Source organism: Cydia splendana, chromosome 18 (genome assembly GCF_910591565.1).
Source record: "Cydia splendana chromosome 18, ilCydSple1.2, whole genome shotgun sequence".
NCBI lineage: Eukaryota > Metazoa > Arthropoda > Insecta > Lepidoptera > Tortricidae > Cydia > Cydia splendana.
The window spans coordinates 4,348,555-4,370,847 of NC_085977.1; the positions used below are offsets into that span (position 1 = coordinate 4,348,555).

Consider the following 22,293-nt stretch of genomic DNA (forward strand, 5'->3'; position numbering starts at 1 on the left):
ATACGCGGACTACTATGTTTAGGACATGATACACGTGACTCACCATCAACATCTGCAGCAGGCAGGTGACGATGGAAGGCAGGCGCGGGCAGTGTTGCCTGGTGGCTAGTAGGCGGCACACGAGCGCGGACAACGCGCAGGCGCCGCAGCAGCGAGCCGCGGCCGCGCCCTCCCGCCGGCATACGCGGACTACTATGTTTAGGACATGATACACGTGACTCACCATCAACATCTGCAGCAGGCAGGTGACGATGGAAGGCAGGCGCGGGCAGTGTTGCCTGGTGGCTAGTAGGCGGCACACGTGCGCGGTCAACGCGCAGGCGCCGCAGCAGCGCGCCGCGGCCGCGCCCTCCCGCCGGCATACGCGGACTACTATGTTTAGGACATGATACACGTGACTCACCATCAACATCTGCAGCAGGCAGGTGACGATGGAAGGCAGGCGCGGGCAGTGTTGCCTGGTGGCTAGTAGGCGGCACACGAGCGCGGACAACGCGCAGGCGCCGCAGCAGCGCGCCGCGGCCGCGCCCTCCCGCCGGCATACGCGGACTACTATGTTTAGGACATGATACACGTGACTCACCATCAACATCTGCAGCAGGCAGGTGACGATGGAAGGCAGGCGCGGGCAGTGTTGCCTGGTGGCTAGTAGGCGGCACACGTGCGCGGTCAACGCGCAGGTGCCGCAGCAGCGAGCCGCGGCCGCGCCCTCCCGCCGGCATACGCGGACTACTATGTTTAGGACATGATACACGTGACTCACCATCAACATCTGCAGCAGGCAGGTGACGATGGAAGGCAGGCGCGGGCAGTGTTGCCTGGTGGCTAGTAGGCGGCACACGAGCGCGGACAACGCGCAGGCGCCGCAGCAGCGCGCCGCGGCCGCGCCCTCCCGCCGGCATACGCGGACTACTATGTTTAGGACATGATACACGTGACTCACCATCAACATCTGCAGCAGGCAGGTGACGATGGAAGGCAGGCGCGGGCAGTGTTGCCTGGTGGCTAGTAGGCGGCACACGTGCGCGGTCAACGCGCAGGTGCCGCAGCAGCGAGCCGCGGCCGCGCCCTCCCGCCGGCATACGCGGACTACTATGTTTAGGACATGATACACGTGACTCACCATCAACATCTGCAGCAGGCAGGTGACGATGGAAGGCAGGCGCGGGCAGTGTTGCCTGGTGGCTAGTAGGCGGCACACGTGCGCGGTCAACGCGCAGGCGCCGCAGCAGCGCGCCGCGGCCGCGCCCTCCCGCCGGCATACGCGGACTACTATGTTTAGGACATGATACACGTGACTCACCATCAACATCTGCAGCAGGCAGGTGACGATGGAAGGCAGGCGCGGGCAGTGTTGCCTGGTGGCTAGTAGGCGGCACACGTGCGCGGTCAACGCGCAGGTGCCGCAGCAGCGAGCCGCGGCCGCGCCCTCCCGCCGGCATACGCGGACTACTATGTTTAGGACATGATACACGTGACTCACCATCAACATCTGCAGCAGGCAGGTGACGATGGAAGGCAGGCGCGGGCAGTGTTGCCTGGTGGCTAGTAGGCGGCACACGTGCGCGGTCAACGCGCAGGCGCCGCAGCAGCGCGCCGCGGCCGCGCCCTCCCGCCGGCATACGCGGACTACTATGTTTAGGACATGATACACGTGACTCACCATCAACATCTGCAGCAGGCAGGTGACGATGGAAGGCAGGCGCGGGCAGTGTTGCCTGGTGGCTAGTAGGCGGCACACGAGCGCGGACAACGCGCAGGCGCCGCAGCAGCGAGCCGCGGCCGCGCCCTCCCGCCGGCATACGCGGACTACTATGTTTAGGACATGATACACGTGACTCACCATCAACATCTGCAGCAGGCAGGTGACGATGGAAGGCAGGCGCGGGCAGTGTTGCCTGGTGGCTAGTAGGCGGCACACGTGCGCGGTCAACGCGCAGGCGCCGCAGCAGCGCGCCGCGGCCGCGCCCTCCCGCCGGCATACGCGGACTACTATGTTTAGGACATGATACACGTGACTCACCATCAACATCTGCAGCAGGCAGGTGACGATGGAAGGCAGGCGCGGGCAGTGTTGCCTGGTGGCTAGTAGGCGGCACACGAGCGCGGACAACGCGCAGGCGCCGCAGCAGCGCGCCGCGGCCGCGCCCTCCCGCCGGCATACGCGGACTACTATGTTTAGGACATGATACACGTGACTCACCATCAACATCTGCAGCAGGCAGGTGACGATGGAAGGCAGGCGCGGGCAGTGTTGCCTGGTGGCTAGTAGGCGGCACACGTGCGCGGTCAACGCGCAGGTGCCGCAGCAGCGAGCCGCGGCCGCGCCCTCCCGCCGGCATACGCGGACTACTATGTTTAGGACATGATACACGTGACTCACCATCAACATCTGCAGCAGGCAGGTGACGATGGAAGGCAGGCGCGGGCAGTGTTGCCTGGTGGCTAGTAGGCGGCACACGAGCGCGGACAACGCGCAGGCGCCGCAGCAGCGCGCCGCGGCCGCGCCCTCCCGCCGGCATACGCGGACTACTATGTTTAGGACATGATACACGTGACTCACCATCAACATCTGCAGCAGGCAGGTGACGATGGAAGGCAGGCGCGGGCAGTGTTGCCTGGTGGCTAGTAGGCGGCACACGTGCGCGGTCAACGCGCAGGTGCCGCAGCAGCGAGCCGCGGCCGCGCCCTCCCGCCGGCATACGCGGACTACTATGTTTAGGACATGATACACGTGACTCACCATCAACATCTGCAGCAGGCAGGTGACGATGGAAGGCAGGCGCGGGCAGTGTTGCCTGGTGGCTAGTAGGCGGCACACGTGCGCGGTCAACGCGCAGGCGCCGCAGCAGCGCGCCGCGGCCGCGCCCTCCCGCCGGCAGACGCGGACTACTATGTTTAGCACGTGTTCCTGTAACAATGTGATTATATAGAAGAAAGTCTTACCCCCTTATTCATCAACGCGCTACAAGCCTCAATTAGCTAGCAATCGTTTGTCTTTATCGGTCATTTTTACTTATATATTTGTAAGAAAGGGATAAAACATAATTTAACTAAATCAGGCCCATAAAGTTTTATGAATAAAGGGGCTAGAAGGTAATGGCCACCATCTTAGAATTACAACATCATTATAATTCTTAGAATATGCACCATTGAAAACAGAGTTTTACGAAAAATATTCCACTTATTTCTAGACAAGCTTACAAGGTTTTGAGAAGCTAGTCATGTAATCCATGGGTGCTTCCAAATGTATACAGACTTGTAGACTGAAAAGCTTTATTTCGCTCACCGTCAAAGCTGTGTATCCTTGATTTCCATTGGATCCTAATTCGTAACTGGAATCGTCTCATAATTTACGATATCAATGAAAAATAATAATATAAATTACCTTGAGATCCGGACATGAGACGGTGTTGTATTGATGGGGGTACGGTTGTAACATGGGCGCGTTCATTAGGGAGTCGGGTAACGCGAGCAGTGAACCTAGGAACGTCACCGCCGCTGTCCGCGGACACTGAAACAAATACCACTCATTAGTAAAATAAAATATTGCTTATCTACATTACTCATATGGACCACAGGATGGATCTCGGGGCAGATTTTAATTTATTTATTTAAATTTACACTCCTATAACTAATAAAATTAAAATGCACATTACTCATTATCAGGGATCGTACATTTTCCAGTGTTTTTGGTGCACGAAGTGTTGTTAACGGAATTGGTATAAATAATTTCAACATTTTCAACCCTAATGATTAATTTGCGTTTATTACGTTGATATTAACCTTAATTACCATTTCAGTTGAAATTATCTATACCAATTCCGTTAACACCACTCTGCTGCACCAAAAATGCTGGAAAATGTACGACCGCTGCTCATTATATGCTGATAAGCATTATTTAAAGCTCATTTAGACGGTGCGAGGTACATGGTGGTATTTGCTTGGTCGGATGAATTCGATGTAACTTCAATAATCCGCAATGTAACTAAAATCGCATACGAGTTCGCGCACCGTCTAAATGAGCCTTTAAGTCTTTTATCGTACTCTGATGAACATAAGCACTTCTTTGAGTATGTCACTAGTCTTGAGCTAATCTCATCTAGAAATGACCCACAATCTCCTCTCTGCCTGGCTACATGTCGAGTACATTTTAATATGACAAAGACATAATATCCCACGACTTGCACTATGGTGCAGCATCGAATCTTGACATTCCAAACATGGTTTTAAAACTTTCTGAGCTTCGTGACTATGGGCCAGTTGCACCAACCACATTTGACAGACTGATCAACGTCAGCCGGCGCGCCCCGGCGCTTTACTATGAAACTTTCCATACATAAAAATTTTGCGAACTCTTAAACGATACGAACAGTTTGGTGCAACCGACCCTATATGTGCTTAGTGAGCGTCCCAATCAGTGATCGCATATAACCATGGATACCGCCTTTGGGAACATTACCGTTCAAATTCTCGGGCCAAATTAGCACACATACACAATTACGCCTACATTTAAATATGACGATACGTTTACAGAGCCTGTAATCAAAGCTGGTAAACGAAATAATAGTCATCTCTATTACACTAACGTACACAGCTAAGTGTAGATGAATTGCATATAATGTCAATAACTACCAATCAGCGACATTAATCCGCTAATAACCTTCTTGCTGTACGTACTGGTCGCTGAGAGTTCGCGGTTCATATTTGATTAGAATATGACTTGGACAGGGATAGGTTTATGCCATACATTGAAGAACCAGTCAAATAATTCACGTATAATAATTTAATGCAGATTAAAAGATAACTAGTTAAAATGTTGTTGTGAAATGACAGACTAACTCAACATAAGTAAATATTCATTGTTGTATAAATGTATTCCGCTATAATAACTATTTTGTATATTTTATTATCAATCTGTATGGCAGTGCGAAGTCACGTTCAGGTATAGTCTGTCCGTTTTTCTAAGATCAAGTACGCCATAGTACAGCTTTTTTACATAGTTCTCTGCGAATAGCATCTTGTGGGAATCTGAATGGAAAGTAATGTAAAATGACAATACCAAATTTGATTATTAATTTGAAATAACTAGGTAGTTTTTTTATAGCTCCATCTCATGAAATAAAAAAGGAAAATACAAATCTGTAAGAAGGAATTTATTACTACATTTATAATTATATAGAAAATATCTAAACCAAACACAAGTTAATAAAATAGTCTACTTCATTTGGCATAACACCATCCCTATTATCCTCGCAATTTAAAAAGTCGTATGTTGTTATGAAAGTCGTATGCAGTTGTTACGTTTTAGCTTAGCACGGTAGTATTGAAAACAAATCGTCATGTTTATTCCAAATTTTACTGAAGTTATCTGTTTACTACAAGTGAAAAGTGATTCCACTGTCCTTGGTAACTAAAATAACTTCTGCACCACTTCACGACACATGAAGATATTTTTAATTACAAAAAAACGTTGTTTTTATAAATCAATTTAGCCATTTGTCACTGACTGTCATCTCGGTAGTACTGAGATTGCCAATCGAGCAGTTTGTAAGTACCGCCTATCGCAGGGTAGTTTGCGTTGGGTCATAATTGAGCGGACAGAATACTTCCATGTATATGCGTTCACTGGTCCCAACATGTCGACTATCGTCAGACTTGTGACTGAACTGCAAGTGAACTCACTAAACTGCAAGTGGTTAAACACTCTTCAGCTTATCAGGCAGTTAATCTATTCAATAGATTGCCATCCGATTTGAAGTCAGTCACTAAATTGAATTTGTTTAAAAATTGTCTCAAAACTTATTTGTTGAAGAAGGGCTTCTATTCTGTGGATGAGTTTTTGTCAGCTCAGAGTACAACATAGTATTATTAAGTAGTATTTTTTTTTTCTTTCTGACATAATAATTATTAATTAATTTAGACCAATTGACATATACTTTATTATTATTATTAATTATATTTTATTATAAGCCAATTATTGTTCAATTTGTTATTATGTTAGATAATTTGTAATACTTTAATTTCTAATTGTTATTTATAAATTGTAATTGTGATATAAGGTAAAATTCAAACGCAATGTATATTGTTTTATGAATAAATGACTATGACTATGACTATGACTATGAACACATGGCGTCTCACCGTGGGCCCCATGTCTGAAGAGTTGAGCACGACCGTGGAGGCGTGCACGAAGTCGAGTAGTAGTAGCGAGTAGCCGTCGAGAGCCAGGGAGAGGTAGCGGGGCGCGGCGTACTCGACCAGCACGTCGACCACGGAGCGGTCCTCGCCCGTCAGGCCTGAGGTAAAACAAACACTTCAGTGGTTTTTTAATCTATGAGGGTGCATACAACAGTAATGTCGGTAAATGTTACGCTTTAGTCCTTAACCTTTTGAACGCCACAGACGGCAAGTGACGTCAACGCAAAATCGTGACAACGACGCCAAAGACGGCATTTGACGTCGATCGTTTTTTGATGAAAATCTACTGAAAACAGCCTACTTTTAGGTTGCTAAACTAAATTTTACCCCCGTGGCGTCAGTGGCACGGCAAATAATATATTTTATTTATTCAAGCAACATGGCTCATAAGGCTGTGAAACATAAAAAATTAAAATTAAAATACAAATACAAAAAAAATGGAAGCGCCGTTTGGCGTTCAAAGGTTGAAAATCAAAACCTAGTCCTCAAGTCGAAGCTTCAAATCTTTTGAACTAGGGGTAGGTCCCAAAGGCATTTTTAAACGGCAAATTCTGTCATTTATTTTTGACGTTTATATTTTTATACTAGCATTTATTTATTAATGAAGTTATAAGTTAGGTATAGGACTATAGGTTTCTAGTCGATGTGTAGTTCCAAATTCAAAAACAAAACAATGTCTTCTGGGATCCAGTAGGATAAAACAATTTCATTTCTTGTGGGACCAACGTACCTTTCTTTTTCACGAGCACATTGGCGGCAAACATTTGTAATGATTTCACAGACCTCATAGTTTCCCCCAGTGTCACAGTATCAGTACTATTTCAAATAGTGAAGCGTTGAAGCGCTTAAACCTTGTTTATGTAACTGCGTTAACTGTGTAGGGTAATACAGCGTTGTTTTGCAGTCAATTAATTTTAATTTCAGTAATTACGACACTGAGATGACATTTAAATGTTTTATGCCCGTTAAATTGTAATCTATTTGTTTATTTTGTGTAATTAAACGAATTGAGGTCAACTCAGTCGTCATTTGTCATGAACTTTACGCGTGAAATGTACTGTTGCCTAATAGTTCCAACACGGCCCAATTTTCCCTGTATCAAACCAGCAGTTTGCCAGCCCTGCAGTTAATGCTGAACCTAGATTACCGGTGTGCGAGATGTAGCAGGTTGTTGGACCCGGGCCCTGCGCTTGCTCCCACACAACAGTAGTGCCAGCAGTTTGCCAGCCCTACAGTCAATACTGAGGTCAGCTTACCATGGTAGAGCGCGCGCTGGTACAATATGTGTGTGCGAGGTGCAACCGGATGTTGCACGACGAGGGCGCGCCCGGGCCCTGCACCTGCTCTCACACAACAAACGTAGCGCCAGCAGTTTACTAGCCCTGCAGTTTATTCTGAGGTCAGCTTACCATGGTGGAGCGCGCGCTGGTACAGATGCAGGTGTGCGAGATGTAGCCGGTTGTTGCACGACGACGGCGCGCCCGGGCCCTGGGCTTGCGCTTGCGTGCTCTCGCACAGTAGTCGGAGCGCCAGGAGTTTGCCAGCCCTGCACACATGGTCAATATTAGTGAAACAGTCGGTAGTATTTTATAATGAGCAGGGGTGCTGCACTAAATAAATTAAATCTTTATCAAACTAATATGTTTAGAAACAAATTAAAAGTGGACCTTTACCTTACCCAATACAGCGAATATTTCCACCATATATGAGCCTTAGGGAGTATATGGTTGAAATATTCGCTGTATTGGGTAAGGTGTTGGTAGCTCAGATGGCAGCTAGCACTGGGCTAGCTATCCAGTGGTCGTGGGTTCACGTCCCACCCACGGTGAATTTTTCCACTTTTGATTTGGTTCTAAGCTTAATAGCATCGTTCGCAGACGTTTCTGGTTGATACAAAATCCAAGAGTAATTTTGCAAAAGTTACATAAAGAAAACAGACCTGTGCGAAGGCGGCAAAGCCTCTGCCTCGAGGCACCATCCTGCCACCAGGTTGAAAGGCACATGGATCTCCGTGTTGCCATTTAGTGTCTGGTTCTGACTTATCTGAAACAACGATAGACGTCGCATATTGAACAACTATCACAAAAGAGATCTTATTCGAGTACATTAGATATGAAATTCCATCGAAACACAATCCAAATGAAACAATAACCATTAAAAATATACCTTTAAGAACTCGAAGTAATCGTTATCATCTAATGTTTTCAAATTCGAGTTTAAGACAATTTGTAACATTCGTAAAAACCAGCTGAAATCACTAATGAACTCGCGGAAATAAAAATAAACTTCGATAACAACCATTGGGTTCGAAATAATTTTAATTGGCAAGTAAATTGTCAAAGAATAAGCAATCTACCCACATTTCATTAATTCTTCTAAATAAATAAACAAGACGTTTCATTCTACGCACTTATTATTTTCTTTTTCTAAACTATATTCATTTGCTTGACTAAACTTAATTTTCAACAAATAATAAAATTTAGTTTGCTACTTTTTTTGGATTAAGACTAAAATGTTATACTTGTGTCTATATAGAAGTACCTACTCGCAGTTAATAAAATACTTTAAATTCTACAGTTTATAATATTTACAGTAAGCAAAACTATTACCTTAGCACCCGTGCATACAAAAATATATGCAGAGATGCTAAGCTAATAGTTTAACTGACTGTACATATTATGCGGCAAAATGCTAATTAAATAAAGCTACCTTTTTCCGGAGCCTCCTCAGAAGCCTCCTCTTTCCGCTTCTTCTTTCGCATTGGCAGTCTTTAAACACTTTAGAGTTGGACAACACTTCGTACAATCTCACAAACAACACGCACAGACACCGACACTTTGACAACTTCGTGATTTCTGACCAACTACTGACTCACAACAATGTCAAATTAACAAAAAAACTGTACAGTTTAACAATAATAAAAATAAACAAATGGCCAGATCGAGATGAAAATGATTCATTTGGCTATTACACCGAGATATCGACTGATAATACCGTCAAAGTTGTTTGCGATAAAAATTAACAGATGTCTGGCGTATTGAATGACAAGGATTACGTAGTGTTAGCGGTACAACGGTATTTAAATGTTTATTTTATTACCTACTCACGATTATAGCTGAACTTTGATTTAAATTACACGCCAGATTTTAAAATTTAGGTAATAAAGGTCAGTCGGTGTGTGTATAAATAAAACGCGGCTACCGACGTCTGAGATTTAGCTTTATCTCGATATGCTTCAATGCGTTTGAACCGTGATGATAAGAAATTCGAATTTATTGGAGAGAGAACTATTAGACGTCACCGCAAAAAATGTTGCAAGAAATTTAATCGTGTTGTCGTCCGTTTTTAGGGTTCCGTACCCAAAGGGTAAAAACGGGACCCTATTACTAAGACTCCGCTGTCCGTCTGTCTGGCACCAGGCTGTATCTCAAGAACCGTGATAGCTAGACAGTTGAAATTTTCACAGATGATGTATTTCCGTTGCCGCTATAACAACAAATACTAAAAACGGAATATAATAAATATTTAAGTGGGGCTCCCATACAACAAACGTGGTTTTCTGCGTAATGGTACGGAACCCTTCGTGCGCGAGTCCGACTCGCACTTGGCCGGTTTTTACACTTTGCAAGTTTAAAAAATAATCGATGTCGCAAGTCAATTCAAGTTAGACCGTTGCACAGCAATAAAAAACTAAATTTTTGCGACGCAAATAGATACTTTTTTGTTACTTATTAGATTAGTTCACGACAGCTTCGGTAAATCGATTTGTATCTTAATAGCTTTGTTGGATCTACCTAGTCTACGGTTCCGTCATGTATAACACAAAATCAATTCGAACTCGTTATTATTACGCATATATAAGGTTGAAAGTTGAATGAGTTTTCCAATATCAAACGTTGTTATGCGCGGTGGAGCAATATACTATACACAAACCCCGTTATCAATGTTGCCAGTTGCAATTTATTGAAAATTTGGTTTGGCAAAACTAGCTACCGTGGGGAACCCTAACTTCACCGTTGGGTCCGTTGGTCCCAACTTCGATAAAGTAAAACATTAAAATAATAATTTTATCAAGAATCCACTGAATTTCCAATAAATAGAGCTGCGTAAAAAGCGTTTTAAAGTAAAAAATATATATCTAAAACTTCGCCTACTCATTTTTTAGGGTTCCGTACCCAAAGGGTAAAAACGGGACCCTATTACTGAGACTCCGCTGTCCGTCTGTCTGACACCAGGCTGTATCTCATGAATCGTGATAGCTAGACAGTTGAAATTTTCACAGATGATTTCTGTTGCCGCTGTAACAAAAAGTACGGAACCCTCGGAGTCCGACTCGCACTGGTCCGATTTTTTATAAAATCGGATAAAAATTAAAATTATACTAAACTTAATATGCATACTTAGCTCTAAATCTTAAATTACCTACTAAACGCCCATGATACCAGTTACTGTTGACGTATGATTTAATGCTATTTAGTTAAGGCGTAGTTTGCACCTACTAAAACCGATTTAGGGTAAGTACGTATTTTTGCCAACCCTTATTTTCGACAAACTGCAACATTGACAACGGTGTTTGATTCTACACAACACGACAAAAATGCACTTCAAACTTTTTTCTATTATATACACCAAATATTACACACTAATTAAAACTACTTCTTGCTAGAGTGAATGTTCTGGCTACAATGAAATTAGGTATAAAAATGTTCGCAATAGCAACCAGCTCTTACCCACGTACAAAGTAAATACATTGAAGTGAATAGTATAAACTAGAGTGGGTGCTTAAATCAACAATGATGGCATTGCGACACGGCGGACACTTGGCCAGTTCAGCTGGTGTCAAGGTCGCTGAACTTAGGTTTCTAATATGATAGAATAACTTTGATAAAACACGTATAGGCATGGCATAGTTATTTATTCATCATTCGGTCTATTCGCCTTTTCTTAAGATACCCAAAGTGGTAGTTACTGATAGTGATATCACTGTCAATATTCAATAATATACTGTAATAATAATGGTGTTAACCCAGTCTCATTGACTTCCCTAACTTCAATCCATAGACCGTTATACTGTTCACTTTTTCTACAATAGGATATTTGACTGGATTTAAAATAAATTATTTTACACCGTGCATGTAATAAAGTACCAGAAGATTAATAGAGAAACGAAAACAGCAGTTATTTTTAGACACAATTTATATTTTAAAACCCGTATAAAACTATAAAGAGTAGGTAATTTGATCGTGACGTCACAGGCTAGTGTTTCATATAAATTCCATATTAGCAAAATCGTTTTGACAGTTCGAAAAAAGAAACTGATTTGACTAGTAGTCAAATACCCTATAGTCCCAATGCCTGCTGCGACCGGTACATGGCTGTCTATTGTTGCGGCTGTGAGCGGGTTCCAGCAGGCTTTCTGCATGACATGACAAAGCTCTCCAAGGGGCCTCTACGTGTTGGATATATATCCCCACGCAAGCCTATCAAAAGACCGGGATTTATAGGCTCGTGAAATCCAAGGAGATACAAAAATAATGGTGTTAAAAATTTGAAGTTTGTGTTGGTAGAAATATCTTAAAATGTTCATGATCGGTGAGTGAGTCAGTGACAAAATGAGGTCTTTGAAATAAAACGTAATTGCGAATATACGTTGTCACAGATCATATAATACTAGTACAGATACCCAATCCCATACTAAAAAAGCGCACCGTCCTAAGTATCTTATACTTGTAGCTAATTTTTTAGTTCACAGTGACAAACTAGATGGCGCATGGAGCTAACAAAACTCTTACAACAAACATGAGTTGAAATAGCGTCGAAACACCTCTCTTGCGACATCTGTTGTAGCTTTCACGCACTAAACCTACATATCACATTCATTTTAAGGTTCATTGTTACTAGATGGCGTTTCAGACATCGGCGACAAAATTAAAATCTATTTACATACTTTAAGTCAATTTACGATTATGAAATCAAATTGACATTTTTATTTTTTTGGTTACATTTTTTGTATTGTATTTTTGTTTGATTGGGTACTTTAGTAAGGGGTCAAAGTTTCCTTACAACTCACAGGTCATGTTCTTATCGCTTACCTTGCTTCGGCACGACGAGCGTTCGAGTAAACCAGCATAACTGTGACTTTGAGATACACAATAATGCATAATCAAAGCTCAAAGAGCGACTCTTATGCTGGATTGAAGTTATCTAGTAGGTATGTACCTACGCATCACGTTAGGGCAAAAAGAACAAGGCATTGCGGTACGATCAGTTTTAATAAATAATTCTGGGCGCTAAGCGTTGCATTGGTTGCCGTGCACATGGCCTTGAGAGGCCCAAGGTTGCGCCGATACAAACTATTTGAAACGTTCGTTAAATGTGACGTTCCACGGGAAAAGGTACCTTATGAGGGTTTCTAGTTTCGGAGATATTAAATGTTTTGTAAAGAGGTGAAAAAATGCTCAATTTTTTTTTATTGTGTGATCTGAAACCTTAATGCCTAACGTTTGTTTACCTGTTTTTATTTTTGTTATAAGTTAGTTATAAGCCTAGTAATGTCGTCTCAGAGTTTAGTAGAAAAGGTACCTTATGGAAAAAAGATTGAAAATTCCCAAAAAAACTAGTCAATACGGGAAAAGAAGTTTGGTAGAGAACTGTATTAGCATTCTGCAAAACTAATTTGATAATTTCAGTTCTGGTTGGGGCGCCTCGCAAATATTATAACCGTACATAGACCGACATCACAAATCCAAGTAGACTGCTATTATACCAAAGTTACTCTCGTCAAGTCTTTCTTAACTAGAATAATCTTCATTTGGTTTGGTCGCATGCAGTAAATCAGCCATTGGTTTGCTGAAAAATGCCAATACCCGACGCATTACCTTAAGGAATATCTGAGGTCATTGAACCTCAATGCCGCTTATCTTCAATAGCAACCGAAATATATTATTGATAAGAAATAGACGATTTATACCATCTTAACCCCAAAATATTATTAGTTTATCCTAACTGTTCCATCATCATCATGCCTCATCATGTAACTTGACCACAAGGTACCTTTTCATTACATACAAATTATTGGTCTTTTTTAAGATTATTATGACGAAGAACTAATTAAATTGGGGGCAGTTTAATGTAAATTAATATTTTCTATTCATAAAAGATAAACTATAATATGATTGATATTTTGTAGTGATGTATTATTAGATTTATTTCCATAAGGTACCTTTTCGTAAATGTATGGAGCAAATACTGTTATTGTTATGTAAGTTTAAAGTGGCATAAGGGGTTAAATATAGTATTTAGTTGGGGTTTTAGGATTTATTTCATTTGAATGACAGAATTTCTTTCATATGTGCTCAGAAAAATTGATTGTGTGTCACATTAAAAGTAAAAATATTCAATTTTGTGATTTTATATGAAAAAGTCAGAAAATACATTTTCACCTCTAAATCGGTATTGTTTTTTGCTTAAACTGTCTGTCAGTGTCGTTTTCTAATAGATAAAATTTAAATCTTAAGAGCTCATTGCAATCAATCGTGAAAATGAAATAAAACTTTATTTTCAAGAGATTGGTTAGTATACACATAAATCAGTCGATATCAAAAGTTTCTATTTGCATTACAGAACAAGTCGCAATATTTTTTTAATCTCAGATATATAAGGCATTATTATTTGTAGTCAACTATGTAACTTACTTCAGGAACATAGTTTTTTAGGCGGCTAAACTTAAAACTTCTCTATCGTAAAGTTGCTCATTTCACAACATTATTTTCAAAAAATCATATCTCTGTAACTACGCAACCTAGACTAGGTTGATCTTTTGTGTTATCGATAGCTTATTTATTGTAGATTACTGGGGTATGCATAACTCCATACCCGCCATAAGGTACCTTTGACCGTGGGACGTCACAAATAAAATCGTAAGTAAAAAGTATGCGCATATTAAATTAAAAAATTATATTGGTACCTAGATATATAATTATAACGCGGTATTGTCTTAGATTTATTAGAATAGAAAAGACCATGACCATTTTGTGTCAAAAAGGAAAGGCCAACACTTACAACAAATACCTAAATACCTATGGCAGTGTCTCCTTAGACAGTTTACACACTCTTGCGGTTTCAGTATGTGGGTATAGTGTCATAAGCGCTTAATACCTAATCCCAATTTCAAGTGAAATAATCAGTTATCAGGCAAGTCGGTGTCACACGGGGTTAATGACCTCAATCATTCTGCTGATACGGATATGCAGTGGGCATTCCGGGATTCGTGTTATATTTTATATTAGGTACTTCCTACTACAATGTTTCTGATTTTAATAAATTAATGTAATATTTTTATATTACAGTACCCATAATAAATATATTAATGAACGTGGGTGAAGGTTCTAAAATAAACACTAAGCAAATAAATTTAAAATCACAACATGCGAACGTAATGGTCCGAGGAATATAAATAAACATATTTTCTAATAGAAATGGGTTAACAACGAATTCCTTATCATTAAACTCGAAAAGGATACACGACTCAAACAATAGAAAATCTCACAGTGACCTTCGACAAGCCAGGTAGTCGGGTAAATGGTTATTTATCACTTTAGATAAGTATATTTTGAACAACACTATACCAAGGACCTATAAGAAGGAAGAAGGCTAGTCCGTGACTATACTTATTTAAACTTTCACAATTTATTCATGTACCGTAAAACGGGGTGAAAAGACACGATTTTCAACTTCAAGGACGATTTTCGCCAATAATCCAAATGAGAAAAGTAATAATTTTGATATCATTTTTTGAGTCTTGGTTAGTTCTTTAATTTTGCATTTGTGAAAAAAATGTTTACCAACCTAATTCAGAGAAAATCAAAGAAAACTACCTGTTTTCTCCATATCCTTAAAACGGGGTCGATAGACACAAGAAAGGGGTGAATAGAAATATTAAGTTTTAGTTGTCATAGGCATCGAATTTGGTCATTATTATGTGGATACTCTATTGGCAAATGGTATATATATCTGTTAAACAGCTATTTGACAGAAAATTATTTTCTCGTGTCTTTTAACCCCCAAGGCGTGTCTTTACACTCCTTTGTTGTATCTAATCACCCCCTATGGCGTAACTGTTCACCCCATATGCGTGTCCACTGACCCCTTTATCACGTAAATTTGCTTGTTATTGGTTTTTTGCAAAAAAAATGCTTTATTATAGAGAAAATTAGTGATATTATTTATTATTTAGGTACTAGGTACAGATACTATATTAACAGGTTAGCTAACTTTTACTTAGTTAATGTCAAAACATTTACCGCTAGAACAAAGTTCAGACAGGCTTCATTTCTTACCACGGCGAGACCTTACTTTAGAGTCAAAAAAATCTAACTTTTAGGCAGTTTGATTAAGTTCTTTTGGTATCAATGTAGAGAATAAATAGTCTACTATATACGCATTCCAAAAAATCTAATTTTAGAGATGTATGTTTTTAAATATAACAACTTGAAAGAAAAAGTTCAAAATTTCTCTATTCACCCCGCGATTTCTGTTGACCCCGTTTTACGGTATTTAAGTTTTAAGATTTACTTACGTCCGAAGTCCGAAGAGGACGGCGTTGACGGCGGCGACGGGGCAACGCCGTCCTCGAAACGTCGGAGGTAAATCTTGAATGACTTATAATTTATACGGAAAATTGAAACAATACGGTTAAAGTGTATCAATGATTTAGGAAAGTTAGGTAAGGTAGGTACCTATTTAATTTGTTATGATATCAAACATCAGAGGGACTACCATAACGAGCGAAATTTAAAGAAATTTCGATGTCGATGATAGGGCCTCCCGAATCAGAAATTAGGTTAGTTTAATTTGTATACCTACCTACTTATTATATGTTTAGTAAGAGGACGTTCAAAAAAGTAACCTTGACCTTCTTGAGGGGTCGATTTTTTTTATATTGAAAATTAAAAAAGAGTTTTAAGTGTAATTAGGATTTCTTTTTAGAAAACAATCAACTTTGCGTAGTCGAGTCAAATATCAAACATTAGAATCGTTTATTTACATACAATATATATACAGTGGTACTACTAAACGAAATTAATAACTAGCTTAAATCTAAAATAGGCCCTTGAGGCATTGTACCAAGGATGCTGGCGGCATTTCCTCGCTGTATCGCAATGCTATCAACTTTTAACTTTCGAGTTCATTTCATTATGCTCAGCTCAACTCACCGAAAAATCTAGGTATCGGAATAATCTTAATGCCCCTTTTACTCCATTAAATAAAGAAAAAATATTCTTGTTCATTAATTGTTCTGGTTCTTGCCAATCCATTCAAACTATTAACCGATTTCTTAACCCTTATTTTGGCATCGTAACACCCGTGATACGTGGAACTTTAAAAAATCTAGCAGGTTCACTTTATTATCTAATAAAATATTTTTCCATTAATATGTCGAGCTACCCTCCTTTATGATAGAAAAAAATAATGGACACAAGTGTCATTTTAAATTAATTAGTAATAATCAACATGGCGCCGCGGAAACAACAGATTTCGTTTCGCACTGAAAGTTTGGCACTTATTTCTTAGATACGTACTTATATATTTTTCCATAATCTACATTTTGATGCATTTACTATCTGTTAGGGCATAAATATTTACATTGTGGTCTAATCTAAAAACATTTAATACACAGAATATTTACATGAAACTGTTATGTAGTATATTTGATACATTGCCAAGAACTCAGAAGTCTACTTTTTTTTGGCGACTTTTTTGTAACTTTACGGGATCAAATTTTTCTTCCATGAATGTGTTCAGGTATTCGTAGATATAATTTATATTTACAGGTGTAATAGTCATCTGATGCTTTAGATTGGGTTTAATTAGCAATAAATGATGATTTCTGATGCATTACATGTTTTATTTTTATTAAAACCCACATTTTTCTTCTAAATATTATGTCGAGGGATTGGCATTGTATCAAATATGATACATATGATTTTCCGAAACTGGAAAATATTGGATTTTTTCTTTATTTTTGAATAGTCTAGTATGCTCAATAGGTGACCAAAACTAAAAAAAAAATACATATTTAAGATATTTTGATCCCTGCAAAGATAAAGGTTAACGATCTGTCTGGCCTAGTGGGTAGTGAGTAGTGACGCTGCCTATGAAGCCGAAGGTCCTGGGTTCGAATCCCGGTAAGGGCATTTATTTGTATAATAAGCACAGATATTTGTTCCTGAGTCATGTATGTTTTCTATGTATTTAAGTATTTGTATATTATATGTATCGTTGTCTGAGTAGGTACCCACAAAACAAGCCTTCTTGAGCTTACCGTGGGACTTAGTCAATTTGTGTAAGAATGTCCCTATAATATTTATTTATTAAAAATTTACTTCATGTTAAAAATTTGCATTTTCGTACAAAAGGCAATAACACAATTTATTTCATAGTATTTTAAAATTCAAAAACACTATACTCCTATTTGCTCTAAAAACAAATATTTACAGGCATATAACGTGCTTAATAATTTTCCGAATGAATATACAACGTATGTACCTACTTAATAGTTAGTTAATGTTTTAAATTTGACGTAAGTCGCAGGTATCAATAAAGCCTAAGATACAATTGTAAGTTTAACTTAGGTAAGTAGGGACAAAGGTATTTGGTAGAATGCGATAACAATATTTATATCTCATTCTGTAGTATAGCTGTGTCCCTATTTACGTAAGTAAAACTTACAAGTGTATCATAAGCCTAAGGATCGGTCTTTCGCGGTGCACCACTAACCGACTCCAGTTTCATTTCAAACCGTGCATGCTGTTCCTGTCGCCCCTATTAGAAAGAAGTCTGGTTAGAATAGGAGGGCACATGACGGCACCACAGAATAACTAATAGTACTACCGTACAGAAAATTCACTCGTTCACAAAAGTCACATTTATGTATAAAATTATACCTATACTCGCCGCCTGCAAGCAAAATTGAAACTTATATACCTACGTAACCGCGCACGAACCGTGAATCTTCCTTGCGCGTCGCAGTTTTATGACCGAGCTGTGAGCGTCGGCACAGGGTTGAAACTTGACAAGTTTTTGTACCTATACCTACCGATTTATTTTTTTTAAGATTAATATGTACGAATACTACGAATTACAAACGTTGATTCTGTAAACATATTTTTTTTATCCGGAGAGAGTATGTCTGATTCTTACGGAAGTAGGTAGGTAGGTATGCCACAGCCGTATTCCTTTGAAAATATGTTGGTCAGTTCCTAATATTGTTTTGGGCAACCAATAATCATTTTAAATTGGTCTAAAGCGCTTTAGTTTTATGCAAACAAAACGAATTAGTTATCGAATCGAATTTGATTAAGTACTTAGTATTTATGTTATGTTTTAAAGTTTAAATTCACCTTTCAATATCGTCCGGAATTTAATAAAATGTTATTTCTACTTCCTTCTTCTTCAGACATCCGTAAACAGTACAATAACAACAATATCTTTTATACGGATTAGATCGAGATATAGGTTTCGAAGCCATTGTGTATTTTCAATTTTGCGCGAGCGCCACATCGTGCGAGCCGAGCGGCAGCCCACTGCCATACGCCGGCCCGCGCGGCGCGCCGGCCAAATGTACCTAAACTGCGTAGTGACACCCCCCTGACGGCACGCATGACTGGCGTTCTCGCCTATGTATGTACCTAGTTGTATAGTAGTTTACTTACGCACACAGACGCACCTTATAAATCTGAGTGTGCAGTTTTGGTCGCTGTGCAGACGCGGCCTTGAGAGGCTGCGCAAGGTTACGCAGGCGGCGATACGAACAATTTGAAATCGAAAATAAGTACATATTAAATTAATTATAAATACAAACCTATAGACATAATACGCCGTATTGTCAGTTCAATACTATTACCACTAAAGGACTAATAATATAATCATATAATCGAGTGATATTGATCAGTCGTAATATTCGTATCACTTAAGATTCTTAATTTCGCTCATCTATTTCATAAATAGCATGTCATCGTTTTGAGAACCGGTCTGATATAGTAGGTAACCCTGCCTATGAAGCCGATGGTCCGGGTTCAAATCCTGTAAGGGCATCTATTTGTGTGACGAGCAAAAATATTTGTTCCTAATTTTTGGGTGTTACGTACGTATATGTATTTTAGTATTTATAAAAACATATTTATATATTAAATACTGAGGTCTTATTGCTGTACTGTGGGATTTGACTTGGTCAATTTGTTAAATGGTGATCTATCTAAGATATATCATTTTCAACAGACTATCGAGTAACAAAATCATGCGCCATAAATGTGCTCAAAATTAATAAATCGGCCCGTACTCCCCGTCGCGTCGTAGTCATGAGTGCAGTAAGTAATTGTCGGAGTCCGTCCGTCAAAAAAGTTCGTCTGAATACCAGCGGGCCCAGCGGTAGGCAGGCCCCGCGACCCGCGAACACCGAATATTGCATGGGCATCTTTCTATTTTACTCATCGTAATTAGAGTGGCATCAGTCCTACCAAGCTATTTTATTAGTGTTATTTAAACGTCAAACTTCTATTAAATTATGAATAAAAAAAAACTCTTGCACAGTCTGTGCTATCAAAATCCCTGTCAATTTAGCTTGGTCTAACTCTCAAAGTCTTACAAACTTCGATTTTCGCGGTTAAAGCCGATCGTTGTTTACAACCTAAGGAAATTAATAAACTAGTGGCGCTGTGAGCAACGTGGTTTCCGGTAGGCCCTCTGTAGACCTCGCGAGCATATAATTTGGAAAAACTAAATTAACAAAAAGTTAAATAAAATATTGTATGCTTTGCACTCGCTTGATCAATCAACAATACAAAATTTACGGTTGAGAATGTCTTTAGGCATTAAGTCCGCCATTTGTACTTTATTTCTGCAATAAAGATTTAAAAAATAAATAAAAATAAAATAATATAAAATTTAAGTGTAAAAAATTACAAAAAGTTCACACACTTTACTGGGGATCGAACTAGGTACCTCTATGCATCAAAGCAATTGTTTGCCAACTGCGCCAATATAGCACTTAGCTAAAGTTACGAAATTTGGCTACTTATTCTCGAGTACTACATACCTACTTATCTAAATACCACCTACACGCGTTACTAATTTTTACATTTTTGCCAAACACTGTAAATATCTCTCAAAAAGAAAAAAAAACTCTTATTATATTGATACGACTATTTGTTTCCGCCATTTTGAAAAAAAAAATCAATAATCGAATCGAAAAAGAACTATTTTATTCTAGATTTTGGTCACAAAATTTGATAAGAATCAGTTGAGAATTGAACCGAGGAGAACGTCCGAACATACGAAATTTGGCCCGAGTTAAAACGGAGACCTTAGCAAACGCTTCGGTCAATAAAGGAGTAAAATCCGCGTTTGACTTGGACACCAAGCGAAATAAAAACTTGCATTATGTTTAAAAACAAAGCATTCATGTGTTTTGAAAGACATCGCCCTGTGATGTGAGTTTATTAATTTGTATTTTAACGTCAGGCAGGCCTACTTTAAAATAAGTAGGTACTCATTTAAATTAGGTATGTTTATTCACCGATCCATTTTTTTTACATTTTATACTAAGTACTTAAATTCCGAAATTTATAACTCAAATGTAATTATTCTAATCTAAATCAAACTTCACATCATGTCTTAAAACGAAAATCAAAACGTAGGAAAAGAAACCCACACTCGTTTCGTTTTGGAATGATTAGGTACTAGAATCGTAGGTCTTACTAGAATCGTGGTGGCTCCATCTAGTGACATTATTCAATATTACTTCGACAGCTCGACATAATTGTCCTGCGCTGTTGCTCATAACGTAGCCAGTCGCAATATAATTGTGGTTTCAAATTTTGTAAATTATTGCATTGAATTCGTGTTGTTATTAATGTTTGTATTTCATTTATAATGATTTTAATTTATGACACTTTAAATATCTCTTAATCCATCTTAATATGTAGTATAAAAATTTCATAATGGCTGATTGTGACATTTAGCGCCATCTATGATATCGATTTGAGAATAATTATAACGCCTTCGGGATGGGAGGGCATGACGTTGTTATATTCCTGTAAATTTCGGCTTCTATATTCGTTCACAACGAAGTTATAGAAGGATCGCAAATATCCTGAATGGCTTCGAAAAGAAGATAGTATTGCTGTGCCTTTGATGTCTCTGCAGATTTTTTTTGCGTTTTTTAGGGATCCGTACCTCAAAAGGAAAAAACGGAACCTTTATAGGATCACTCGTGCGTCTGTCTGTCTGTCTGTCCGACCATTTCCCCTCCCTTTATCTCCGAAATATTGCGTCTAAAATTTTGAAAAAAATACACAAAATACTTCGTTACCTATAGATGACAGGAAAACCTATTAGAAATGTACTTTCAAGCGTGAGTCGGACTTAATTACTTAGTTTTTGATCCGACCCCTACGGGTTTTTTAAAGACATTTCATTCACGTTCCACATAAAAAATACATTGTTAAAAATTGGGTAATGTACGGAAGTTACGGAACCCTTGGAACGCGAATCCGACTCGCACTTGACTGGTTTTCGGTTAAAGAATGTACTAATGGTACTCACCTTCAGTAGTGTAGTGTTGAGGTGTATAAGGTACTTATAGAGGTTCTTGTGCGCCTGCGGGTCGCGCAGCAGGTTGGGGTCGCCCAAGGCGGCCAGCATGCGGCGCCACATGACGGCGGCGACGTCGGGCAGCCAGCCGCGGGCGCCGCCGCCCATCACCACGCCGACGCCCGCTGACCCGGCTAAACTGTCTGTCGTCTCGTTTTCTGACCACTCTGTACAATTACAAACCAGATTTTAGACACACCATCACATACCATCGGATGTCGTGAGTGTTGTGTGTAGGCAAAGTGACAACCCTAGCGTGAATAATCAAGATCAAGTGCGGGTAGTTCGCAAAATCCGCGCAGCAAGAAGATGTTGATACAATTCCTCGCCAGTCTGCCCGTGACCACGAACGTAACGTCACGTTCGAAACGTGTCAGGCCATAAATAAACGTAAGTTTTACGCGAATAAGTCCCGTGTTAAAGTTATCAGATTTTAGACTC

General features: G+C 39.9%; 1 protein-coding gene across 1 annotated transcript in view; it reads right to left on the reverse strand.

The window, feature by feature from the left end:
* The window catches only part of LOC134799645 (probable Rho GTPase-activating protein CG5521), a 60,144-nt gene that overhangs the window by 19,743 nt on the left and 18,108 nt on the right, over positions 1-22,293 (reverse strand). Inside the window, exons 16-21 of the mRNA XM_063772084.1 lie at positions 21,805-22,019; positions 8,141-8,244; positions 7,611-7,747; positions 6,145-6,299; positions 3,389-3,514; positions 2,744-2,911 (exon numbers count right to left, since the gene is read on the reverse strand). Coding sequence (XP_063628154.1) covers positions 2,744-2,911; positions 3,389-3,514; positions 6,145-6,299; positions 7,611-7,747; positions 8,141-8,244; positions 21,805-22,019 — 905 coding nt within the window. The remainder of the gene's footprint in view (positions 1-2,743; positions 2,912-3,388; positions 3,515-6,144; positions 6,300-7,610; positions 7,748-8,140; positions 8,245-21,804; positions 22,020-22,293) is intronic.